General features: G+C 47.0%; 1 protein-coding gene across 1 annotated transcript; it reads left to right on the top strand.

Annotated features, from left to right (window-relative positions):
- Nucleotides 1–1,160: 1,160 nt before the first annotated feature.
- Nucleotides 1,161–27,856, top strand: LOC115578202 (IQ motif and SEC7 domain-containing protein 1-like; the record flags this gene model as incomplete). Its single annotated transcript, XM_030411072.1, is given in 17 exon segments — nt 1,161–1,354; nt 2,351–2,518; nt 3,646–3,819; nt 3,906–3,995; nt 4,955–5,595; nt 5,809–6,738; nt 7,732–7,890; nt 7,970–7,982; nt 7,984–8,093; nt 8,179–8,345; nt 9,429–9,568; nt 9,822–9,947; nt 10,916–11,015; nt 18,441–18,602; nt 19,257–19,472; nt 20,703–20,752; nt 21,272–27,856. Coding segments are annotated over 17 exon segments (4,916 nt in total), but the record flags the coding sequence as incomplete, so codon positions are not given.

The raw sequence follows: 27,856 nt of genomic DNA on the forward strand, positions 1-27,856 counted from the left end.
GAGAGAGAGAGAGAGAGAGCGCAATTATCCAGAGTACCTTCCTCTCAGTTTTTACTGCAGAGCCTCGCTGGGATTAATGAGTGCAGTCACTGTGTGTGTGTGTGTGTGTGTGTGTGTGTGTGTGTGTGTGTGTGTGTGTGTGTGTGTGTGTGCATTTAAAACGTCCAAGTTTAGGAACGTAAACGCTACATCATCCTACAATTAGCTTCTTCTTCTTCTTCTTCTTCTTCTTCTTCTTCGTCTCTCTCTGACACACACACACACACACACACACACACACACCTTGTCTCCCACACACTCATGCTGGGTCTCACTGTACACACCCCCACACAGACACACACACACACACACACACACACTGCTGTTAGCCATGAGTCACTGTCATGTGACTTTGTGTGTGTGTGTGTGTGTGTGTGTGTGTGTGTGTGTGTGTGTGTGTGTGTTAGCTTGGCAGTGCCCACGTTAGCTTCCCGGGTGTCTCAGATTAACACTGAAGAGCCCCTTTGATGATGACACACACACACACACACACACACACACACACACACACACACACACACACACACGCGTCCGTCACACAGCTTCCTCTTCTTCCTCGTCTTCTTCTTTTCTTCTTCTCTCGTCTCCTCGATTCATCCATTAGTTTATTGATCATCTATCAGTCAGTCACTGGCAGTAAAGAGTCTCTCAGAGGACGTCGAGTCACCGATCGATGAGCTCATTGGTTGTCGAGCGTTACCTGACCCGTGTTCAGCGGACCCAGACTGGTTTAATCTAGTCCATCGCAGTTCGGTCTGGTTCTGTGTCTATTTCAGTCTGGATTGGTTTTGGTTTGGTTCGGTCCAGCCGGTCTTCTGTGGTACAAATAAATCTGCTCTGGGTTGTTTCTGGTTCTGTCTGGTTTGTCCAAGGTTAATCTGATGACCTTCAGTGAACCGGGTTTGCTCCGGTTGGACTTCTGTGGTCCAAATGAGTCTGTTCTGTTTGTCCTGGTTCAATCTGGGTTGTTGTGGTTCCGTCTGGGCTGTTGTGGTTCAATCTGGGTTGTTGTGGTTCCGTCTGGGTTGTTCCACTGAGGGTGTGTGTCTGTGTGTTAGAGTTGAGGTGAAGCTCTGAGTGAAGTCAGCACTCAGCAGGTTCTGGTTCTGGTTCTCTGTAACACTGTGTTCTCTCTCTCTCTCTCAGTGTGGAGGGCGACCCTCAGTGTCCGGAGGCGCTCACTTTTCCTGACTCGTCCTTCGGCCACCCGCCTCCCTTCCATCGCTACAGCAACAGCCCCCTCTCCAGCCCCTGCGACCCGTACGGCTCCGCCTCCACCAGCGGGCCCCTGGGATCCTCCCACACACACACACAGGTAGTGACACACAGCAGGTGTGCAGCCAGGTGTTCAGAGTATCATCATGTTAAATGTTAGTGAGTAAAAATCACGTTTCAGCTGCGTTAGTTGAAGGAAATTACCAGAATTTTTGTTTTATTATCAAACTTGTTCATTTGAAACGATGTTCTGGTTCTGGTGATGAAGCTCTTTGGTCCATTTAGACACGTAATCCGTCTCGGCTTGATCAAACGATTGTCCGCTATCAAAAAAAGCTACGTTTAAAAACAAGCGAAGAAGTTTCAGAGGTGGACGTTTACTAAAACCAGCTTTAAAAACACTTTTTAGACTTCAGTTTTAAAACCATAGAAGAAGAAGAACTTACACTCTGACTTATTCCACATCATTAGCTGGTTTGCGTTGCTGTGTAACTGTTAGCTAGCGGCTGTCATGGAGGTTAGCACTGAGGCAAGAGCATCTCTGCTGAGGTTCTGTTTGATGGCGCTGACTTTTAAAGGAATAGTTTTTCGTCACAGCAGAACGAGGTTGCAGCATTCTCCTGAACAACTGAAGTGGATGTTTTGAAATGTAAAAAAAGCACTTTTGTGTAACCACATCTTGACCGGAGATCCCAAATTGACTCGTAAAGACGTTTCTTACAGCCTCGACGCCTGGCAGAACATGTGAACCCGCTTTAGTTCAGCAGCTACTGTGAAGATTTGGGTTTAAATATAATCTTTAACAAATCAATTTGTGGACACTTGGTATCAGCCAGACGAGCTGTATGGAGCCATTTTTATTGTTACGTACACTTTACCCGACTTTCCATCATTATGGGGGTGAGCACATAATTACTTATAATTAATTTTCAGGTGAACTGCTCCTTTACCTTGTGTTTTTTGCTGTTTGACTTCAGATAACACTCTGGAGTTAGTGGTGAGGACAGTGATCACCGCTGACTCCACGGTTTTATCTGAAACAGATGAAATAAAACAAAATAAAGAAGTGACTTCCTGTCTCCCTCTCCTCCCTCAGGGTAGCTCCCCCATCTCTCCCCCCAGCCCGGCGAGCCTTGCCTGGGCTCAACGCAGCCGACACCAGCCTGCCAGCCTGGCGCTCCGCAAGCAAGAGGAGGAGGAGAGCAAACGCTGCAAGGCTCTATCTGACAGCTATGAGCTCTCTACAGACCTCCAGGACAAGAAGGTACGACGCTGCAGCACCTTCACCAAATAAGGACTTTTCCAATTGGGTTTTTCATGCAATTGTTTTCGTTACGATCTCAGTTGAATGCAGCTTTTTGAAACAAGGCGACACACACCAGCAGCGTACAATGCAAAACGTCAAAACACCCACACCTATTGTTTCACACACACACACACACACACACACACACACACACACACACACACATCGTCGTGGGTTGTTTCTCAGTGACGTGTCAGGTTATGCCTGTTCTCTATAACAACATCAGCGTGCTTCAGTTTTATCATATTTGACTCCCCACATCAGCGCATCCTAGTTTCTGTGATTTTACATCTGTGGAGGTGAGCGTGGAGAGGTGGAGAGGTGGAGAGGGCTCAGGAGAGCAGCGCCAGGTGAGTGATTGACAGAGCTGGGACCAGGTTAGTAATCCCTGTTTCTCTTTATATGCAGTAGCGTGCTGGACCTCAGGTGGGAGATGCATGGGAGGGCAGACAGGAAGCTGTCGGATGAGATGCAGGAGGGGCGTTCAGTCCCTGAAAAAAAAAAAAGGCTACACTGGTATTCCACCCTGGGCGCCAATAGCCATTGGCGCCCAGGGTGGGATACCAGTGTAGCCTTTTCTAGGCTACCATGAGTTCTCTCACACACACCCAGCACACAGTTCTCTGGTTTAAGTCTCTTTTATTATAAAACACAACCGAAGACACAATATCGCCAACAAGGGGACCGAACACAGCTTGTGCGTCCCGTCCGGCAGCTTCCCATGTATCTCCCGTGCCTCTTCCATCTGAGGTCCAGCACACGACTACATATAAAGAGAAACAGGGATTACTAACAAGGTCCCAGCTCTGTCAGTCACTCACCTGGTGCTGCTCTCAACCACCCCCACAACATCCAACTGTTCGCTGTGTGTCGTATGTTTGCAGACAACACGTTACACGCTTCGTAAGATGTGATGCCATACAACTCTACCACCAAAAGTTATAATATAGTTTTCAATATTTTGGCGACAACAAAGCACCTGAATTACTTCAGTTTTATATGAAGTTCAGACCAAAGCCGAGCCGTTGTCGTCACTCTGGAAACATGCTGATTGGCTGCTTGTCTGTGACGGTGCTGCCTGACAGGTGGAGATGCTGGAGAGGAAGTACGGGGGCCAGTTTGTGTCTCGGCGGGCAGCGAGAACGATCCAGACGGCGTTCAGGCAGTACCGCATGAACAAGAACTTCGAGAGGCTGCGCAGCTCCGCCTCCGAGAGCAGGATGACCCGACGCATCATCCTGTCCAACATGAGGATGCAGGTACACATACACACACATACACACTGTAACACAACACATACACACAGCAGAATGTTAAACTGTTTGTCTGTTGGTCTTTGGTCCAGTACTCGTTCGATGAGCGGCAGCCGCAGGGTCAGGGGTCGTCAGGTCAGCAGGGGTCAGACGACACAGGAGACGACTCCTTCTCCAAGCAGGTAAACACACATTGTCACCTTCTCAGCAGTGATGTCAGCAACACCACCTGTCAACCAGTGCGTTAGCCTGATGGAGAAGCTAACACTTACATTAGCCTGTTGGACAAGCTAACATTGATGTTAGCCTGATGGAGAAGCTAACACTGATGTTAGCCTGTTGGAGAAGCTAACCCTGACGTTAGCCTGTTGGAGAAGCTAAAACTTATATTAGCCTGTTGGAGAAGCTAATCCTGATGTTAGCCTGATGGAGAAGCTAACATTGATGTTAGCCTAATGGAGAAGCTAACATTGATGTTAGCCTGATGGAGAAGCTAACATTGATGTTAGCCTGTCGGAGAGGCTAACCCTGATGTTAGCCTGATGGAGAAGCTAACCCTGATGTTAGCCTGATGGAGAAGCTAACCCTGATGTTCGCCTGATGGAGACGCTAACACTGACGTTAGCCTGTTGAAAAAGCTAACCCTGATGTTAGCCTGTTGGAGAAGCTAACACTGATGTTAGCCTGTTGAAGAAGCTAACCCTGATGGTAGCCTGTTGGAGAAGCTAACCCTGATGTTAGCCTGTTGGAGAAGCTAACCCTGATGTTAGCCTGTTGGAGAAGCTAACCCTGATGTTAGCCTGTTGGAGAAGCTAACACTGATGTTAGCCTGTTGAAGAAGCTAACCCTGATGTTAGCCTGTTGGAGAAGCTAACCCTGATATTAGCCTGATGGAGAAGCTAACCCTGATATTAGCCTGTTGGAGAAGCTAACCCTGATGTTAGCCTGTTGGAGGAGCTAACCCTGATGTTAGCCTGTTGAAGAAGCTAACCCTGATGTTAGCCTGTTGGAGAAGCTAACCCTGATATTAGCCTGATGGAGAAGCTAACCCTGATATTAGCCTGTTGGAGAAGCTAACCCTGATGTTAGCCTGTTGGAGAAGCTAACATATATAACAGGTGTCGATGTTTCCTGTCTGCAGGTTAAGTCTTTGGCTGACTCCATGGACGACTCCCTCACCTGCCAGTCTGGCCGTGAAGACTCACAGGAAGTGGGAGGAGAGGGGGAGGATGACGATGAGGAGGATGAGGAGGAGGGAGATGAAGAAGAGGAAGAGGAGGAGGAGGAGGGGGAGGAGGATGAGGAGGAAGATGAGGATGAAGATTACAGAGAGTGTGCATGGCGCAATGCCAACCCATCCTCACGGCGCTTGGCAGGCCGTGTGGTGGGAGTTGGGGGGAGGGGAGGCATGGGAGGAGGTGCCGCCATGCACGAGGACAGCACCGCCACCTCCTTCAGCGATGTCACCCTCTACATGGACGAGGGCTGCCTCCCCTCCTCGCCGCTCTCCCGCCCCCCGTCCTCGCCGCTCTCCCGTCCCGCCTCCAGCTCCGACACAGAGTACTGGGGAGGAGGGGGAGGAGTTGGTGCAGGGGGGAGGGAGGACAGCAGAGAGACAGAGGGAGGCAGCATCGCCAGCCGGAGGAGCAGCACCCCCTGCACAGAGTGTCGAGGGGAGTACAGAGGGAGGGCCGGAGGAGGAGGAGGCGGAGGTGGAGGAGGACACCTCCCTGTTCTGACTATCGAACCGCCCAGTGACAGCTCAGTGGACATGAGTGACAGGTCAGCACAGCCAATCAGAGAGATTCATAAATTAAATACTGCACCTCTGTTTTGCAGAGGTGGAAGAAGTATTCGGTCATTACTTAAATATGACAGTAAATCTACTGTACGCTGCATCTCAAGTTCCTGAGACGAGATTTAAGTGTTTAAGTAGTTTTATTTTGAAGACGATGAATCAGCAAGATGTTTAATTCTTACCGTGTCTGTCCTCAGGTCAGAGCGAGGCTCTATCGGACGCCTGGTGTACGAGCAGGAGTCGTCAGGAGCCGAGCGAGGCGGAGAGAGGGAGAGGAGGGGAGGAGGGGAAGGAGAGAGTGGAGAGGATGAGCGAGGAGGAGGAGGAGGAGGCGGAGGAGCAAGCAGCGAAGCCGACTCTCCGCAGGGAACCATCAAACACAAACCAAACGGCCGCTCGGTCGCCACGGCGCAGGGACAGACTCGCAGCCCCGCCAACGTCCCGTTACCGATGCCTTCAGCCCGGACCCTGCCGCCACACCCGCTGCCTCACCCACTGCAACACCCCCACCCCCACTCACACCCTCACCCGTCACCCATCCCCCACCTCCCCACCATCCTCCACCACCATCCGCAGTACAACCAGCCGCATATCATGCACATGCACCATGTGCACGGCGGCAGCCCTTACATGCAGCACGCTCACCACTTCGCCCAGCATCACTACCACCACCTGCACCACCAGCACCATCACCTCCCCCATGGTTACCCAGAACCCCCATCCTCCCCGCTGCCCTCCCCTGTACCACCGCTCACCCCTCTCTCACCCCTCCCGCCGCCGCTCACCCCCTCACCGCTGTCCTCCTCCTCCTCCTCCGCGCTCCAGAACATGGAGGCCCAGCAGCACCACGCCCACCACCCGCACCTCCACCACCACCACCTGCTCTGCTCGGACGGAGACAACGAGAGCGTCAACTCCACCACAACCAACTCCAACGACGACACGACGGTGAACAACTGCAGCTCCGGCTCCTCGTCACGAGACAGCCTGCGGGAGCCAATCGGAGGAGCCGCGCTGGGGAAACAGACCTATCAGAGAGAGAGCCGACACAGCTGGGACTCACCCGCCTTCAACAACGACGTGGTGCAGCGACGGCAGTACCGCATCGGACTCAACCTGTTCAACAAGTACGTGTGTGTCCATGAATCCTATTAACAGTCAGCTGAATGATAATCCACAGGTAGCATTAGCTTCAGAGTCCGTCATCCTCTCATTTAAAGATATAATATGCAACATTAAAATGTGTAAAAACAACACGACATTTGTTCTATTTGTTGTTGAGTTGTGTTCTCACATCATCCCAGATGTTTCCAGCAATGTCCAAACCCAAGAAATCCACAAGTTTCCTCAAAGTTAACAGAGAGAGTGAGGAAGACATTTCCTCAATACACCGTCTGATGGCGGCTGTGTTCATCGTCACCTCTGTTGCTCACCTCTGAGTAACGTTACGTTCATGAAGTAAAGAACATTTCCCCTCCAGCCGACAGTGGAGGTCACCTCACTGCTGCAGTCAGGCTGATAAACAGGAGTGAAGATAAATCACATTTTTAATCCCACATATTAGAAAATCATCTCTGAGCTCTCCTCCCGTCGGTCTGGATCTTCACCGACTCGCTCCTCCAGAGTTAAATGTCTGATCCTCTTGCATTCTGATTGGTCGAGGTTTATCAAGGGAAGTCTCGATCAATTAATCTGAATCTACCTCTAATAACATGTGATGGATTACAGTGAACCACATCAGAAGTGTACATTAGAAATGAGGTGTTTTCAAGATCAGGCGAGCTGCTTGCCTTAATATTAACTTCCTGCAAAACACATTCACATGCAGTGATAAAGGTGCATTTCACTAAATCTTTAAAGGTTTATTGCGTGTCATAATCTGCCATCAGGTAATAATGATTGTCAAAGTATTATTTGATGAGTAAGCTGAATTTTAAAGCATGTTTCTCAACAAACAATCACAGTTTTATATTTGCCAGAGTTAAGATAGAGTTGTAACTGTTCAACACCTCCAGAACTCCTCAGAGGTCAGCAGACGTCTGTGTAGCTGAGATAAAAATCAATTAAATGAATAAAACAAATTAAATAAATGTATAAAAACTGTCTTGTGTCGGCTGCAGGAAGCCGGAGAAGGGGATCCAGTACCTGATCGAGAGGGGCTTCGTGTCGGACACGCCGGTCGGCATCGCCAGGTTCATTCTGGAGAGGAAAGGACTGAGCAGGCAGATGATCGGAGAGTTCCTGGGCAGCCGGCAGCAGTTCAACAAGGACGTCCTGGAGTGAGTACGAGACGCTCACCTGACCGTCAGTGTCGATATGTACGAGTGAGACTCACTGAGTCTGTCTGTCTGTCTGCAGCTGCGTCCTGGACTGAGATGGACTTCTCAGGGATGGATCTGGACGACGCTCTGAGGAAGTTCCAGGCTCAGATCAAAGTCCAGGGTGAAGCTCAGCGGGTGGAGCGACTGGTGGAGGCCTTCAGGTACTGAACGGCAGCACAGCGACGCCGTGTGAGTCGGTGCAGTTTGAGATGTTTTGTTTCACGTCTCCTCTCTCTCTCTCTCCAGTCAGCGATACTGTGTTTGTAACCCGGTGCTGATCCGGCAGTTCCAGAATCCAGACACCATCTTCATCCTGGCCTTCGCCATCATCCTCCTCAACACGGACATGTACAGCCCCAACGTCAAGCCGGAGAGGAAGATGAAGCTAGAGGACTTCATCAAGAACCTGCGAGGTCAGTCGGTCGCTGCTAACAGAAGATTTTACTCAAAGCTGATTGAAAAAAGAAGTTCAGTTTTCTGTTAATTTGATTGTTAAAAATCAGCTTTTATGTTAATTTGTAATCACTGTGAACGTGTTAGCATGTGAAGCTAATGTGAAGCTAACACGGGCGAGCTACAAACAAAACCCATCTGGAGAATGTCTTAAAAATGTTTTGTCTTAAGAAGATACTTACGTTTTTTTTAGTTTTAAGATCACATCTCAGAAAAGCAACAGCAGGCCGAGCTAACGTAACGTGAACCAGCTGAACATCAAGCGACCAGTTAATATTCCTGATTGTTCATCATCAACGAGTCGAGCGTCTGAGAGTTTTGTCTCGTGTCCTTCGGCCAGTCTCCTCTTCTCTTCTTCTCTTCTTCTCTTCTTCTTTTCCTCCGTCAACATCCTCTCCAGTCGCTTCATTCTTCTGTCATGGTGTCTGTAGATTCTGCTGGGCCCGGTTCCCCGGCCCACTTGTCTGGCTCCTGTTCTGGCCCCGCCTGTAGAAACCTCCACCTCCAGTCTCAGTGGTGTAAACACCAACACCGGCCGAGTCGGCTCGCAGAAGTGTTTCAGGTTTCAGGTTGATTTGAGGAGAGATTTGAGTCAGAGGACATCAGAGAGAAATATATAATTATGATTGTACTTCAGCAGCTTCAACAATAAAGTAATTTTAATGTTCACATATCAAGAATTATAATCGAATATTATAATAAACATATTCTGAAATGGGCCATTTTGCACAATGAGTTATTTGAGTCTTTGTGTTTTAAAGTTTGTTTTGAAACAAAGTTTAAAAACTGTTTTTACACGATGGTGTTCTGATTTTTACTTCCTGTTTTCACTTACTCAGCAGGTTTAATTTCTGCCATTAGATGATTATTGTTCGATCGTTTGATTGATTGATTGATTGATTTATTGATCGTGACGCTGACAGTCAGAGAAACATATGTGGTAACACATGGAGACTTGCTCAGTGTCGGTCGGGTTCTGTTAGTCCTCGTGTTTTGTTCTGTTCGTTATGATTTCATGTGTCAACCTTGTGTGTTTCATCCAGGTGTTGATAACGGTCAGGACATCCCCCGCGACCTGCTGGTGGCGATCTACGGGAGGATCCAGAAATGGGAGCTGAGGACCAACGATGACCACGTGTCTCAGGTCCAGGCGGTGGAGAGGATGGTGGTCGGCAAGAAGCCCGTAAGAGTCTCCGTCAACAATGTGTGTTGTCTCTGACAGGTGAAGTTTGCTTCACCTGTCAGAGAACACGTGAATACTACAAACTGTGTCACTGTGTTTCTGTGGAGAGAGAAGACAGTGAATCCTTCTGCAGGTCTTTGGAGGTGCGGACTGTGTTACTGCCGATGTTTTGTGACCCGTGCTGTGTGTGTGTGTGACCCGTGTGTGTGTGTGTGTGTGTGTGTGTGTGTGTGTGTGTGTGTGTGTGTTGCAGGTGCTCTCTCTGCCTCATCGCAGGTTGGTGTGCTGCTGTCAGCTGTTCGAGGTTCCAGATCCGAACCGAGGTCAGCGGAGCGGCGTGCACCAGAGAGAAGTCTTCCTGTTCAACGACCTGCTGATGGTAATCAATACGCTGTGTGTGTGTGTGTGTGTGTGTGTGTGTGTGTGTGTGTGTGTGTGTGTGTGTGTGTGTGTGCTCATACTACAGGGGGTTTCTTCACCGTCCCGTTTGTGTTCCTGAGACTATTTTCGGGAGAAGTTTTGTGCTCCCGGTCCTCACAGAGGATTTTCTCTCATGGGAGATAAAGATGATCGTGCGTCACCAGAGCGCCAGTTTATCCCATAATGCTCCAGAAATGTCAGAAAGTCTTGACTTCCTATTAGAGAAAAATGCAAATACACGCAGTCTTAAGCAGGAAACCCAGAGAGGATTTGTCAACAAGGTTCACCCGTCACGCCGTCTTCATTCACCCGTGAAACTCGAGTTATTAAAAAGAAAACAATTGAAAGTTTGTGTTTGATTCTGCTCCGTAAAGTTTTCCAGCTCTTCTTTAAACAGCAGCTCAGGTTCATCCGTCGCGCCTCTTGATTAGCGCTCAACGATATGTTAAAAGAAATCTTACAGCGTTTGTTTTCACAGATAACAAGATATTCACAGATCACCTCAAACGTTAATAAAGTCAAAAAAAGGTCGAGGCTGTTAACACCGATGGGCTGGAAACAGGAAACAAAATGGAGTCATGAAATAGAAAATAAACATCTTATAAATAGAATGAAATGTGAAGGTCGCTGCAGACGTCATCGACAGGTTTCTGATGTGAAGCGTGGCGAGCTCTCGTCTCCACGTTCAGTCGACGCCGCGATTAACACGTCTCTCAGAAGATGACGCGACTCGTAACCGTGAATCAGCTCTCATTCATTATTAATTGATGTTTTTTTTACATTTATTTACAGCGTGACAACAAACGTGTCCAGTTTCACACGAGTGCGATTAAAAAACCTCTCACCTCGCCGCGAACAGAGACGAACGTTAGCGTCATCGAACGCTCCTGACGTGACTTCTTTACTCTCCCTCCTCCTTCTCATCAGGTGACAAAGATCTTCCAGAAGAAGAAGACCTCAGTGACGTACAACTTCAGACAATCATTCCCTCTGCTGGACATGCAGGTCCACACCTTCCAGAACACCTGTAAGTACCGCTCGCTCTCCCTCTCTCCTCCTCTCTCCGTCTCTTCTCGTCCATCTGCTCCCTCCATCTGTCTCAGCTCCATTTTATTATTTTAAATCTCCATTTCTTTTTTGCGCTCGCTCAACTCTCTATTTTTACCCCGCAGTCTGCAGGCTCACTGAACAGACACACATGCAGATATATATACACACACACCACACAGACGCACACACACTGTGAGGCATCACAGCGACTTGTGTTTTGCTTCTGTCTCCTCAAATCTCAGTAAACGGATAAACGAGGACTCGACATAAAAGATCAGGTGAGCGCTGACGATGAGCCTGAAAACACAGAGCGGAGCGGTCACCAGAACATTTACATTTCTTTAAAAACACGGACACGTTAAATTTGTACGTGTCGTATAAACATTTCGACACTCTGGGTCGTATCACGTCCACTTCACATGGTTATGAGCTGATGGACAGTGCGGCCGCTGAGCCAGAGACCGCTGTTCAAGACTGTGTTTCCATGTTTGTGGATGCAGTTTAACATCTTTATATCTAAACGTAAACGTAAAAAGTATGTCTTGTCCTTCACCATAGATTGTTAGAAAAGTAATTTCGATTCCTTTGTATGTCTGGAACATGTGAAGAATTGACAATAAAGCCGACTTTGACTTTGACTTAAACGACATGACTGTAGACGGAACCGGACCTTCATCATGCAGTTTGAGTTCAGGTAAAGGAAATGACGCGGTCAGGTTTAAGGACAACGTTGTGGTTTGGGATTAAACTGGTCTGAGGAGTAATCGAGTACATGTAACAGGATTATGTAACTAGGATATTAAAAAAAGGTTCCTGTGGTCCAGTAAAGTTACAGAAAAAAATATGTAATTACAGTTACAATCTGTAAAATCATTTCTAACAGGATGACGTGTAACCGTGCACGTCAACATCACTCTGGTTTTATCCGAAACCGAATAAAGAGAACAAACTCGTTATTAAGATGAAATAACAGTAATCTATTCCACATCGATGTTTCCTGTACTCTTGTCTAAATAGATTAGATTAGATTAAAACAGATGTAGCAGGACTCAAATCATTATTTAGTTTTTTTTAAACCCTCGTTCAGAAAATGAATTGATGAAAAATGAAAGAAATAAATTAACCCTGCACCTTGTATTAAAGGAAGTAATCAAGTTACTTTTATACTGTGATACTTGGACATTTTTTCACAGGTAATTAGAAACTGTATCGGAGTATATTTTTAAAGTAACCCTCCGACCGCGGGTTCAGATATCTGCGTCACTTATCGATGTTTACTTACGAACATACCAACGTTATTTACATAACCTCAGTAAAGGAAAGTATCTGTGTGGCGTAACTTAACTACTGTGATAAATTACAGTAACTCATAGTTGGACTGGTCTCCTGCGTGAGAGTTCTGGGCTCGTGGGCCGAACCATCCGCTCCGGACTGCTTCACCTGACTTCCTTCTTTGCTGCTGTAATAATCGCTGTGGCCACTAGAGGTCTCCACCAGACGACAGACATGAATACAGTGTGTGGTCGACACTTTCAGCATCTGTAAGTCTGAAAGCTTCGGAGGTTTTAACCCCCGACATTCTTCAGCTGTGTTTGTGGCGACAGAACCAGAACATGATCTTCTTCTAAAGCTAACCAAATTATAAACAAATCGTAAAGTTAACTGAAATAAATATAGCGTTCTTATTTGTGTTCTTATTCAGACGGTGCTGAGAGTTTAAATCACAACTGTTTAGGTTCCGTTTCAGGAGAGATGTTAGACTTCCGTATGTTATTTTTAATTTGTACGTTGTGCGCTCCGAGCTCGTACACCTGAGCTGGATGAAGGCGCGATGTTATAAATATGCAGCAGAAACTGGAGACTCTGTCCCACTTGGAAATGTTCTAAACAATCTGTTAATAATCACTTGGCAAAACAGATCGTTACTTCCCTCTCCAATTACTGAAATGACACTCAGTCTGCCAGCCTTTTCTCTAAGTGTACGGCAGCGTCAGTGTGCAGAACTGCGCCGAAAACACCGACAGCACGTTTCAAAGAAGCTCAGTGGAAGCATGTCACAGGATTTCCTAAATATACGACTGTCAATCTGAAAACAAGGCGGCTCAGCAGCACTCCTCAGAACATGACTCATTCAGCCGACACATTCCTCAATAATGATGTTAACACAATCATATAGAGAGTCGTGTGTGTGTGTGTGTGTGTGTGTGTGTGTGTGTGTGTGAGGTTGCCAAGCCTCTAATTTCAGCAGAGAAGAAGAGTTGGCTCTCAGTTCTGTGCAGCAGATTGGAGTTGGTGGCGTTTCAGATCTGCCTCAGCACCTGTTAGCAGGACGCCTCACGCTCAGAGTTCAGCTCCACAGTCACATCTCCACCGGCTTCACGTGGCTCCATGTGACGCTTCCAAACCAGCCACGGAGCTGAAGGCTGACCTGGAGTCAGGTCCTCACTTTACACAGCCAGGTGACGTGGAGTTGAACTCCACAGTGTGTCGGCGCACCTCGACAGGACCGCTGAACAGACGGAAGAAACATTTTCTCATGATAATCAATTCTGTGTTAAAGTGAAACACTCACCAAAATACAACTTAGGCTTATTTTGTGAATGTATATAAGTCAAACGTTCGTTTAAAGGGATATTCCAGTGTAAGTTTAATCCATGGTCTAACACACCATGAAACTGTGTTAGACTCCCTCTCGAGAGATCAAGTTAGCAGACCGCTAATTTACGGAGTTTTATCAACCTCAGAAACGACCGCACGACAACAATACACTGCAGTAAATGGATCCAAATATAAACCGCCACCAAAAAGCCACAAATAATGCTCAGAACAGCACCAAACTTCAGCAACAGTACAAATAGGGTCTCAGCACATAGTCCGGGGCATCTAACCTCCGCTAGCTTAGCTGGATTTCTACTGAAAAGCTGACTAAATTTACCACTCTTCTGCAGCAGCTTCCTGTTGACGGGAAGTCCCGACGAGTCGATTACCGAGTGCAGTAGAGTTCCGCGGCTCATGGATGAAAATGTATGATTATGACTCCATGGAAAAGCAATCAAAGTTCATATGTGTCTTACCTGCCAGTTTATAACAGTTATTATCGAGAGCGGACAGGGAAAAGAACGGAATTGAGCATTTCTAACCGCACTCGGTAATCGTCGCGTCGGGACTTCCCCGACCCGGAAGCTGATGGAGGAGAGTTGAACTCTGTTTTTAGCTTCCCAATAGAAATCCAGCTAAGCTAGCGGAGGTTAGATGCCCCGGACTATGTGCTGAGACCCTATTTGTACTGTTGCTGAAGTTTGGTGCTGTTCTGAGCATTATTTGTGGCTTTTTGGTGGCGGTTTATATTTGGATCCATTTACTGCAGTGTATTGTTGTCGTGCGGTCGTTTCTGAGGTTGATAAAACTCCGTAAATTAGCGTTCTGCTAACTTGATCTCTCGAGAGGGAGTCTAACACAGTTTCACGGTGTGTTAGACCATGGATTAAACTTACACCGGAATATCCCTTTAAATAAATAATTACAATGAAAGAGGCACTTTTAAGATTTACCGTATTTTCTTTTTTCAGGTCAAACTCATTTTCAATGGGAGTGCTACGGGCACTTTTACGATAGCATCAAAATCTCTATGTTTAAAACAGTAAGAAGTCTCGACACAACGTGAAACTTTGCTGGTAGCATCACCAGGGTCTCTACACATGAACACGAGCATTGAGAACATTGTTTGTGTACACAGAGTTTACTAAAAAGAAGCTTTTTGAACAACTCACGTTAGCAGTAGCTTGTTCCGCTCGCCGCCGTCCTGCCAGTGGAGAAGTGTCGATCTCAGAATGTGACGTAACCTGGAGGACAGTTAAGGTGGAACTACTGTCTTCCAGCAACAACTATCCATACGAGATCTCACATGACTTTTCCAGCTTTTTATTTTAGTATTGTTTCTTATACGAGGCTCCTTTTTCAACTTCAAGGTCAATATTGTTTTTCACTAACGACAAAACAACAAATTATCCTGCATTTATATGGAACTAAGCTTTAGGAGCGTTCCACCTTAACTGTCCTCCAGGTTACGTCACATTCTGAGATCGACACTTCTCCACTGGCAGGACGGCGGCGAGCGGAACAATGCTAACATAGTATTTACATAATATTTGTACGTAGCACTACATTGAAAATGAGGTTTGACCTGAAAATGAAAATACGGTAAATCTTAAAAGTGCCTCTTTCGTCGTAATTATGCTTTTAAACGAACGTTACACTCGGGTACATTCACAAAAAGACCCAAATGACCCACATTTCTCCAGAGTGTAGCTAGTGGTCAGAAATGTTAGACTGGGTCAACAGACTGGGTCGATGATGTCATCAACAACACCTTGTAAACAAGCAGAGATGTTGGCGATGAACAGCGTTTCTTCTCCTGTTCTGAAGTCTCTGAATTGTTCAGCGATTGAAATCGTCTGATGTTCTGATCTCAGGTCTTTGTGGGTCGGGTTGTAAATGTGGGGATGAACTACGACTAACCAGAGACAGAAAGAAAAAAGACTCAAATTAGTGATTAGTGCAGATGTACCAACATCTGCTGGATGAGATTGTTCCACACCTCCACGGATGTTCAGTCGGACTCGGGCCGTTCAGGAGCCGGTTCTGTTCTGTGGCAGGAAGACACGACAATATGATGCTGAAAATATGAGTCACAAATCTTTAAAAATGCACTAAAGCAAACTGGAACCACTTCAGTCGTACATTTTGTCAGAAAATCATTTCTGTTGTACCGCAGAGACGACGTGCGTCTGAAATATGTCATCATAAATCATAAGATCTCATCTTTGGTTGTTTTTTAGTTCGTAGTCTTTCGTATTTATGAATCAAATTAAATTTGTTTTCAAGGTGAAACGACGTGCGAGCCGATCCAGCAGTGTGAAAGACATTCATGTGGAAATATTCACGATTAAATGAATATTCAGAATATTAAAACTCGATGCAGCAGAAAAAGTCTTTGAATTTAATAATTTCACAACGTTAAAAACATCATAAAACACTCGATAGAAGGTTAATTAAGTTTATATGATTATTATAGATGGTTCAGAATATGATTCATGTAGCATCTTTAAAGCTGCTTAAAGGAAGATTTAATGGATGAACTGTATTTTAAGGTGTTAAATAAAAATAACAATGTCATATATGTAATTTAAACTGATGAAATCTGTCATATTTTCACATTTTGCTCACAGATTCATGTGTTGCGTCACATTATCAGTGTCAGTGAAGCTCTGCTGGTGGTTGTTAAGTTGTTTAGTTGTTGTTGTTGTTGTTGTTGTTGTTGTTGTTGACGGCTCTGGTTCTCCAGTTGGAGCTAAATGGAACCTGGCAGCCGGTGGTGATGACTGTGACCGGGACAGATTGTCCCATATGATTCATCAGCACAATCTTACATGGACTGCTGGTGTGTGTGTGTGTGTGTGTGTGTGTGTGTGTGTGTGTGTGTGGAGGCTGTGTGTGTATGTGTGTGTGTGTGTGTGTGTGTGTGTGTGTGTGTGTGTGTGTGTGTGTGTTTCTTGTTGGAGCGAGGTAAAGACGTCTGTTCACTTTGTCTCAGACTGAAATACCTCAACAGATATTTGTTGATCGGCCAAAGTTGGACCGACGTGATCACAGAGGACGGTTCTGATGGTTCTGATGGTTCTGAGAGTTCTGACAGAACCGCGATGATCTCCTGGCTTTTTTCCCTCCTTTTGTATATTTACATACATATTTAAATATGTGAATATCATCGTCAGTCTCATCGACCTCAGCTCTGAAATGTCAGCGTACATTACTGTTGTGAGGATGTTACTATGCTAACATTAGCATTTATAAATGGTTTGGGTGAATTCTTGATTCTGATTGGCTGCAGGGTTTCATCTTACACCCTGGAAATCAGTTTGCACTTCCAGCTCCGTCGTCTCAGAGTCGGTGAGATCTCTGATTGGTTTCTTTTGTTAAATGCCTGACATGAGATGTTTAGTTACTACAAGCTTCACTCAGTGTGTTTACATGCACAGTTGAGTCAGATTACAGCCAGAGTTCGACTCTGCTACTCAATCAGACAACTGCAACTGTCCGAGTATACATGCCAGTGAGAAAATGTGATTATTGTCCGGAGCATGTCATACCCGGTACGCTAGGTGGCGCTGTACCCATTTCAACTAGTAGTAACAGAAACACCTCCGGCTGACCTCTTTACGTCACCAGCAACAACAAACTGCCTCGACATTCAAGACAGATGGCGTACGAAGAGCGAGACGAAGCTACATCTTTGTACACTTCATATATGGTGAACATGATAATTACACAAACTAGATGCACAATGGAGCTCTTTCTCTCTTTCTTGCGGTGATTTCGGAGGAAAGACGTCGCCGTCCTTCTACTTCCAACTCACTGCTCTGGGAAAGAAATCTCGAGCCTGCACAGAACACAAAATCTGATCTGATCTGATGGAACGTATACATGCAGGAGTAATGTGACTATCAATCAATAATCTGGGTGTTTTAATCCGACTATGAGAAATCCGATCCGGTCTGATTTCAGTCAGACTAAGGTGTATACATGCATCTTAAACATCCCATCATAGTGGGACTGACACAGTAATTCAGTTTTCTTAGTGTCATGTAAACACACTGAGAGATTCTTCATGTTTTGTCCTCAACATAAAACACACCAGTGAACTACAGAGCGAGTGTCTGAATGAGACTACAGAGGTTGTCGGGGACATTAAACGTCCTCACAGCGAACACTGAGACTCATCTACTCACTAGTCCGTCTTTACAGCCCACTTTAGTTACACACTGTTCTAACTCTGACTTTACAACTTGTACACTGATCAGTTTATAGAAAACCTGGATAGTAATTGTGCAGTAAGACTCTTAGTGGTGGAGACGTTTCAGTCATGTGACCGTGATGTCGTCTGTTTTTACTGGAGCAGTAAGCACCTCATGGACAGTAGTGACGGCTGTGTGATGTGTTTAATCAGGACTGAACAGACGATGTGGAGGCCGAGTCGTCGGTCACTGTCTCTTACTTATCTCAGAGCTCAGCTGAGTGCAGCCTCACAAAGCCGCCGGCATGACTGGAAGCTCTTAGCCTCGCTTAGTTTACTGCTAATTGCACGCTAATGCAAAATCTGAACAAAGAGAGGTGGATGGAAAAAGTATCTGGTGTGAGGACTAATTCACTCTGTGTGACTGATTCCTCAAAGCCTCGTTCATTCATTCAGACTCATGAGTAACACGTGTTACAGATATTTAAGATTGCTGCAACATCGTTTTCATTCTCATCTACTCTCTGGCCCAGAATGATGAAGGAGTCGTTTGCCAGCGAGGTCACAGTGTGTAACATGTGTTGTGAAATGTGTGTGTGTCTCACCCAGACTACCCTCACGGTATCAGACTGACCTCGGCCAATCCCGGAGGAGAGAGGAAGGTGCTGATCGTCTTCACGGCTCCGAGCCAGCAGGATCGAGCTCGCTTCACCTCCGACCTCCGAGAGAGCATCGCCGAGGTCCAGGACATGGAGAAGTACAGGGTGGAGTGTAAGTGATCTGTAGAGCTGCAGAGGTCGTTTTATAGTAGGAGACACAGTGGTGGTCAGCTGTAGGACCCATAGTAGCATCAGCAGCTAGTTAAAGAAGCTACAGGCCGATAGCAGTGCCAGAAGCATGATAGAAGCGATACCACTATGAATAACTCTAAAAGATGCAAGAAGGATTGGGTTTCATTGATGGTGGCTGCAGAGGTGGTAAAGGTACACAAGTATCTGTACTGCAGTAAAGTAATAGATTACAGGCTCTGACATGTACTCAGAGTATCAGAGTAAAAAGTCTCCCTCTGAAGGACATTTGTGGTCAAAGCTAACTGAAGCTCACGTCATATTAATAGAACTCAAAGACTATTAAAGTTAAAGGTAGAATCAGTAGGATTTGTCCCAGCTGTTCCTGAACGCACCACAAAGACAGTTGATTGTTGAGTCTCATTCCCAGGACGTCAAATAGACACATGTTGGGTTGGTAAAGCGTCCCGAGCAGCAACAAAGAGAGAAAATCAGAAACTCTCTGCAGATACGAGACACTAACACGCCTTTTCTCCACATTCCAGTCTCCCTCTCTGTCTGTTTACGCCTTCTTTAGAGTGAAATGTATTAAAAATGTATTCTAACGTCGACCGTCTCGTCTCTCTGTTCTCTCCAGCCGAGCTCGAGAAGCAGAAAGGCGTGATGCGTCCGGGTGTGTTGACGGGAGGAGGACCAGGAGGAGGCGGGGCGCCGGGTGCAAACACCGGCCCCATGAAGGGCGAGGTGGTGAACGGCACCCTGGGTAGGCCGAGCCTCGACGACACGTACGCCTCGGTGGACGGACTCAAACGCACGGCGCTCAGCTCGTCACTGAGAGACCTCTCAGAAACAGGTGAGGGACGGGAACACGCGGCCTTTAACGGTGTTTCCCTGTTAAATAACTGCACACGTTGTTTCTGATCTCCGGAGACGTGACTGAGATTCTGCTAAAGGGATTTTTTACTGTTTCTGTTTACTGCTGCAGTTTTTATTATGACTCACTGACTCCGAGCAAACCTACATCTGTGGTCTTATGCAACTGATGGAGCAGTGATGAAATCTAAAATGGTTAATATAAAACAATAAGATGGAAGCGTGACGCGGCGCTCTGTCTCCTCCTGCTGGACAGCTGCAGGAAGTGCAGCCTGACACGCGTGAGGCTGATTTTACTGGGTTAGTTTTATTGAGCGGGTGAGTTTCTGATGTTTAGAGGATGAGCTCATAAAGGGAGGGAGGGAGGGAGGGAGGGAGAGAGAGAGGGAGGGAGAGAGGGAGGGAGAGGGAGGGAGGGAGAGGGAGGGAGAGAGGGAGGGAGAGGGAGGGAGGGAGAGGGAGGGAGAGAGAGGGAGAGAGGAAGAGGGAGAGAGAGAGAGGGAGGAAGAGAGAGAGGAGGAAGGTAGGGAGAGGGAGGGAGAGGGAGGGAGGGAGAGGGAGGGAGAGAGAGGGAGAGAGGAAGAGGGAGAGAGAGAGAGGGAGGAAGAGAGAGAGGGAGGAAGGTAGGGAGAGGGAGGGAGAGGGAGGGAGGGGGAGGGAAGAGAGAGGGAGGGAGAGGGAGGGAGGGAGAGGGAGGGAGAGAGAGGGAGAGAGGGAGAGGGAGAGGGATGGAGAGGGAGGAAGAGGGAGGGAGAGGGAGAGGAAGGGAGAGAGAGGGAGAGAGGAAGAGGGAGAGAGAGAGAGGGAGGAAGAGAGAGAGGGAGGGAGGGAGAGAGAGGGATAGAGAGGGAGGGAGAGGGAGGTGGAGAGGGAGGGAGGGAGGGAGAGAGAGAGAGAGGGAGATGGAGGGAGGAGCTGACTAATAGATGTGATCAGTGGAGGCGTTCAGTGTTTCTGTCTGACACAAAGTTTTATGAAACAGAAAATGAAAATAAACTCGTTAAAATAAATATATTCACATTCCACTGAAATGTTTTGAGATGTTTGTTATCACAGGACGGGGTGTCAGGGTGCCGTTAGCCTAGCTTAGCATAGCCTAGCTTAGCCCACATTCAAAACTGCACCTGCCAACACTCACGGGTCCATGAACATGTCAGAACTTGTTGTTGAACACTTTCTAACTCCCTGCCTCATTCTGGTCGGGTCACAGGGAAGCGAGGTCGTAGGAACAGTGTGGGCTCATTGGACAGTACCATTGAAGTAAGTGAGGCGGGCCGTGGGGAAGCATGATGTCACGTCCCTGCACGCCGCTGCACGTCACACATCACACTGCATGTTTGTCAGAGTCATAAGAGCTGAACGTGTGGAGGATTATGTGTGTCGGTCTGTGCAGAACCGTTATTCCAGCTTTGGATGTTCTGAGCAGTCCAGGAATAGTTTGAGAGTTGATGCAGAGAGACAACAAAGATCAAACCTGCCGGGATCGAACCAGCGAGGCTGCAGGTTTACGATGTTTGTTGTAATCAACAGGCCTCCAGGACGTCCTGTCATGTCTGTCCACTCCTTCTTCGTCTCATTTCCTGCATGTCCGTCCTGAAATCTGCCTGTTTTACTCACCGTCAACAAATCACACGCACAACGGATTCATCTCTAAACTTTAACTAAAACCACTGATGAGCTTCTTTGCAAATAGTCGTCTGGTTCTGTGTTTCATCCTCTTTTCTCTGTTCTCTGCTCCTCCTCCTCCTCTTCCTCCTCCTCCTCCTCTTCTCCTCTCAGGGTTCCATTATTAGCAGCCCTCGACCTCACCAGCAGCGCCCCCTGCCTGCTGGAGGTCTGTCCTACAGCCCCATGATGGTCCCTTCGTCTCCAGCAGCCTACCGGCCACACCGCCCTACTCAGAGCCCCGGTACAGGGGTGGGGGGTGGGCCGGGGCTCTGTCACAACCAGGGGGGGGTCACCACCTCCCCACTCGTGAGCGGGGGAGGGGCTGGGGGAGGAGGAGGGATGGTGGGTGGGGGAGGCCCGACTGGCGGCGGCCTGCTGGGGAATTTCTTCGGCAGTCGCCGAGGCAAAGTTCCTGGTCCCCTGACGATGACGTCGCCGACTCCGCAGGGTCCTCCGAGTCCCCTGATGATATCATCACCCCCCCACTACCCCGCCCCCGCACCTCCCATCCCCCACCCATCCTCCCCTTCCCCATGCCCCTCCCCATCGCCCAACCTCGGTCAGTCGGACTCGGGAGGAGTTGGAGGGGGAGGAGGTACGGGAGGGGGGCCGTCCAAGCTCCAGGCTCTGCACGCCCAGTACTGCCACGGCAACAGTGGAGGAGGAGGAGTCAGTGTTACTGGGCACCAGCAGCAGCAGACGCCGCCGCCACCGTACAACCATCATCACCGCTACCACAGTCAGAGCATCCCGCAGCACCACGCCCTCACGCACAGGTTCTCCGCACCACCCTCGGCGGCAGGGCCCGCCCGGCTGCGCTCCCTCTCCTACCCAGCAGCATCAGAGGATACAACATGGCGCCGCCCAGCACCCGCGCTACAATCTGGGCTTCATCACGCCCCCGCCGCTGTCCCCTCACTCCCCCGTAACCCCTACTACCCCGCACGGACTCTACCACTCGCACCCTGCGGCGGGACGGCCGGGTGGAGGCGGCAAGCTCCCGCTGACCATCTCGCACTCGCAGCCCCACCCCCACGCTCACACTCACTCTCACAACCACGCCGCGCACACACACTCCCCGCTCAGCCCCTCCCCCTCCGCCTCCCCCTCCACCCACTTCATTTTCTCTACCCCACCACCCCAGACGCCGTCAGCACGCCTTCTCACCCAGACGCCTCCTCAGCCCTACGGACCCCAGTATCCACCCCTCACCTCCATCCCACCTCCTCCTCCGCACTCACCCTTACCTCCCCCGTCGACCGGCCCGCTCTCCCTGCACCAAGGGGCAGGGGGAGGGCAAGGGGGAGGTCCCAAATCGAAACCCGTCAGCCGGATCAGCACGGTTGTGTGAGGAGGCAGAAGCTGAGGACGGTGGTCCGCCACCCCGCAGTGAGCCACCGGGGGGCGGTCATGAGAGGGAGCAGGAGGGGGAGGAGGAGAGGAGGAGGAGGAGGAGGAGGAGGAGGGGGAGGAGGGCAAATGCAGGTGTATCAAAATGGCCGCCTGGTGAGGAGGAGAGCACTGAGAGCGGGGAAGAGGAAATTACTCAGCTTGTGTTATTTTCACATCCACTTCCCGCGCAAATAAAGAGACTCTCACGCCGGAAAACGTTTGTTGGGCAACTCGTTCCCTGACGCGGAGCGACGAGAATCACCGCTGAAGAAAAACTCCCACATAGTCATGCCGTCTTGGTGAAAATCTCCTCATCTTCCCTTCGTAGTGCCCTTCAGAGAGGTGGCCTGGGACTCAAGAGGACGCGTAGTAGTTCTTATCGACGGAGGAAGTGTTTGTGTCATATTGTGAGTTAAGAATTTGTCGAGTTGCTGTGGTGGACCAACGGTTCAGGGACCAGACGTGAGGGGGGAACAGTGCCTGAGAATTCATCACGAGGTTAGCGCTCGATGCTAACACGATGCACGGTGTTTGGTTTGACGGGACGGTTCAGGTTTTTTTTTTTAAGGAAGCCTGAGAACGAGTCCTCTTACTATATTCCAAAAATCACAGTCGTCTTGCACCACTTTGTTTTTTCCGCACAAAAAGCACTTGTACCATTGTTTTGGTTGTTGACATATTACAAGCCATGAGGTGTTAGTGAGAAGCAGAAGCGGTTAGCATTAATACGGTGCAGTTTGTGTCTTAGACAGGCGTGCATGACCTGTGCAATAGCTAATGAGTGTCAGTGTGTTAATACCTATATGCAGAGGGTGGGAGGGGGGTTGTTGTGATTTAAAGCCCCAATCCAGCATTTCTGTGACCATAAAAAAAAGTGCATTAGTGAAGAAGGTTACTGAAGACTTTTACTTTCTACATGGACAATAAACTTTTTTAAAAAACTTCAAATAAGCCATCATAATAACGAAAACTACAGGTGTCTTTTTACCTTTGTGTTTTGCAAAAATAACTTTAAAAAGCCTTTAGTGTTTGTGGATTACAGGGTTGCAGCGGGGGGCACTACACTGTTTTGGATTGGGACTTTAAAGATGGGGGGCGGGTGGTGGTGGTCTACATTTGACATTGTAATTTTCCAATAATTAATTATTGTGACGGGGGATTTATTTGATAATTTGTACTAAACCAGTGAATGCTCCCCGGCATATTTGAAGAAAAGAAGCCTGAATTTGTCAGAAATGATGATATGTGTCAACTGTATTTCATGCTCCATATTGTATGTGACCCCCTTTGTTGCCAGGGAGGGAGATTATGCTGAAAGGTGCCAAACAGGGTGCATTCTGGGAAACAGAGTCTTGTTTCACCGGCTCGTCTGCCTTTGATGAAGCTGGGGAGCTACAGTACCTAAATGACGTCAGGAAAGAGTTACGAAACATCTGATAATGAAAGAAGCCGGAATATTACTGGAAATGTTAACGGAACTGGGTGGGAAATTAAAATTAAGATTAAATAAAACTCCTGTGTGGCGGACGACCCTCCAGTCACAAATAAAACAAAACTTAACTAAGGAAGATCGAGTCAAAAAGAGAAAATGTCAGGAAGGATCTTGTTGTGAGAGGAACAGAAGCAGAAGATGTTGCTACCAAACATTAGCACATGCTAACACACACGGACGTAATTTATAGTGTATCAAAAAATTCAGAAACAAAAATGAAACTCGGAAATCATTTTCAGGCGACGTCACAGCTGATCAGTTGTTTCAAGATGTCAGCTCAACCGTCAGTTTCTTATTATCTGTAATACAAATTTTAAAAGTATGCTAGATTTATTATTTACAGTTGTTAGCCCCAGATAACAGTTTAATATCGCAGCTCGACGGTGTCATTATCCTCAGTTATGAACAATATCAACACATTTAGCCTCCGAGCTCCCAGTCCAGACCACTAGATGCACAGCTAACCAAGCTAACGAGCTAGCAGCAGTTAGCTGTTACTCTTGTGATCTGTTACTGCATGTGACAACGACAGCTAGTCAATTCTTACACATCGCATCTTAAAGTAAAGAAGCTCCTCTGTAAGTCGAGTTGAGTCTCAGGACAGTGAGCTCAGAGTTCAGTTGTAACTGCTGTGATGAATTCATCATTTAGCCACATTACTCTTGGCTTTCTTATGTTTTACCTCTTTGGAAACATGAAATGAAAGTAAAAGCACGTGCTGACTCCACAGCAGCAGAGGCCTCCGACAGTGTTCGGCTTCTGAAAAAGACTCTTTAGTTTCCCACCCGGTCCAAACTGTTATTCTCTCTCAGTAGGATGTGAATTCTCCAGAACATGTCTGGTGATCTTGAGGGTGAACAGAGTGAATCCCACAATGACTGCTTGTACTGCAAAATAGAGAATAAGGTGCCTTCAGACGGAGGGATGGTCGAATAAAAGATGGTCGAACTAAATAAGAGACCACCCTGGAACATAAAGACAATTTAGCATCTAAATCAGAACTATATCGATTGATTGTATCCATTCAGAATAATAAATATCAAGCCATTTACTGCATTTTTATATAAGAAAAGAAGACCTGGCTGAAGGACTGAACACTTCGTCTCCCTCGTCATCCAACAAAGACACAAAGGAACCTGAAACTGAAAACTGGACCTAATCTCATCTGGAGGGACTCATCTCACATGGACCGGAGTGCAGAACATGTTGTCACCGTCACGTCAAGCAGCACCGAGTGAAACATTCTTGAACAAACTCATTTTTACACATTATTTTTGCACTTTGAGTTTCACCTACCATCCCAGTGTTGAAGTGTGATTTTCTCTTTTTCTCTCCATTCGATGGGATGTCAGGGCCGGAAGCCCGAGGTGGCTGGTACAAAGTTCTCCGACCATTTGAACGTGTTTCACCAGCCATCTGTTACTTTTGACCAGAAATAAACCTCTCAGCGTCGGTTTCTTTCCCGTCAAATCGGCTGGCTTCGTCAGCCTCGTATAAATATTTACCAGCGTTGAACTGGTGGATGATGGGAAATTTCCATCCGATGTTCTGAATGCAAACGTTAACGACACACTTTTAGTTTCCCTGTGATTACGTGAATGCGCCGACTGTAGATATTTACTGTACAGTGTGTTCTATTTTCAGTGGGGCCGACGGCATCGATCTGTAACTGAAGTTCAGAATTGCTTGAATTAACAAAATGTATGCTCTAAAAACCAAAAGTTCTTCAGGCTTATTTGAGCGACTTGGGGTTCTTCACGTGAACAAAAACAAGACAATAAAAATCCCTTCAGTGTTTTTTTGTAGAAGCCTTTTGTGTTGGAGGTTTATGGAAACACCGTCATGGATTATAATCAGTTGACGGAGTTCCTCAGGGAACCATCGTGGGTCCCCTATTGTTTTCAATCTGAAGAACCACTTTGACTTTTTAGAGTGTGCTACTGATATTATTATCAATATTGTTGTGTGACAAGCTTCTACTAACATAATGTACTCCTTGGGCTGTTTTTGTATTTTTAGCATTTTTAATTTTGTTATGTGCTTACGAGTGTGAGATGATTTCTTTCTTTTCTTTACTGATTTGGGCATCTTATGGAAGTACTAAAACCTTTTTAATTTTTAATATGTTTACAACAAAACCAAGAATTTTTCTGTGACTGACAAACAACTAATATGTTCTAATATTTTTAATACGGACTGTGATATTGATTTCATTCATCCCTGCATGCTTTGCGTAAACACACCTCTGAATCATCACGAAGCCTCTCACCAACATTTTACTGGAAACGAGCAAAACACTTCTGCGACTTTTTAAAATCATTCAGATAAACAAAACATGCCGAGCTGCTAGGACCTCCGGACCGCCGGGTCCTCATCACGTAACTCCAGTCGCCTGTAGAAACACTCCGCCCCTGTACAGGAGCCGCACAGTAACACCACGTCTAATCCAGACTAACACAGTCAGCTAAACACAACTCTAAACTTCTCGAGGAGTTCTGGATCAAACCTACCTCGTATGGGATTATACAACATGTCACTCTGTTCCGCTGCGTGCCCGAGCTGAATCAAGCGCATCCTCACTAAAGTTCCCACTTGAAGCTCCGTGCCGGTGCTTTTGCATGTTGTAGCCTCTCAACGACTGACTGTATCTACTTTACATTACTGCCAACCTTTCCTAGAAATCATCCCTCAGTTCTTTTGGTGTGTTTCCTTCCTTTGGGCAGGAGTTGCTTGCTTGGACTCCGGTTTACACACTCGGAGGTGACAGTGTTGCCAACAAAGATTCTTTGGGAATGTTGTGAAACCTCCAACATTTGAGATCTGACAGTCGGTTGCAGAACAACAACTGTGTAAATGCACAAAAGATGCCTCTTCTTCTCTACGCCTGTTTTGTCGATTCTGGGGTTGGTTTTTCCGACCACAAAGCCAATCAATGCAATACCTGCAGCAACCGACTGTTGATTCTCAAATGTCTCAGTGGAAGGCAAACGAAATGACGGCCTGGAAGGTTGGAAATCAATCAAAACTGCACTGCATGTTCTGCAGAAGTAATGTACAGTATGTGCAGTTTATAACATGCAAAAACACAAGTACGTTCCTTTAAATGTTCTATTTAAATCAGTTTTTTTCTGCCCGGGTCTGCTCTCCACTATCGGTTTGCATGTGGTATTTATTACAGTATCTGCACTGAATGAAACTGTATTATAAACATGAATGTACATAACCATCGTTATATGAAAAACAACAATGCGAGTACTCACTTTGCTCCGCAGCGGGCAGCTTGTCCGGCTGAGTTTACAGCAGGAATGGAAGCTCTGGTTTTTAACACCGACAGAAACAGATCTGGTCTGACTGCTGCTGCTGCTGCTGCTGCTGGCAAAACAGGGAACACAAAAAATACAAATTAAAGAAGTTAAAGCACATCAGATCTGGTTCAAATAGAGTTTAAAAAGTTGGGTTCTTCTGTTCCTGTGTAAAGGCAGTCTGTGTTGTGTGTATCTATACAAGGGCGACGGACGGAGCGTCTGAGTTGTACGTGTCAACACGACGGAGCGCTTCATGGAGAAGAAAATATTTCTTGTTTATAATGTAGAGCAAAGAGAGACTGCAATAGTCCTTGTAAAATTGTACGAGTACAGTGTCAAATATGTGTCAACAGAGACGACATTATTTTAAAAATTATGTATGGAAGATTTTAGCTGTGTATATAAATATATATTACTTGTACTTTGTTTTTGAAATTGCAGAGATATGGAAAAAGTGGAAATATTTATTGCTCTAAAGACATAAAAAATCTGTTCATGTTGATGGAA

The sequence above is a fragment of the Sparus aurata genome, unplaced genomic scaffold, assembly GCF_900880675.1.
Source record: "Sparus aurata unplaced genomic scaffold, fSpaAur1.1, whole genome shotgun sequence".
NCBI lineage: Eukaryota > Metazoa > Chordata > Actinopteri > Spariformes > Sparidae > Sparus > Sparus aurata.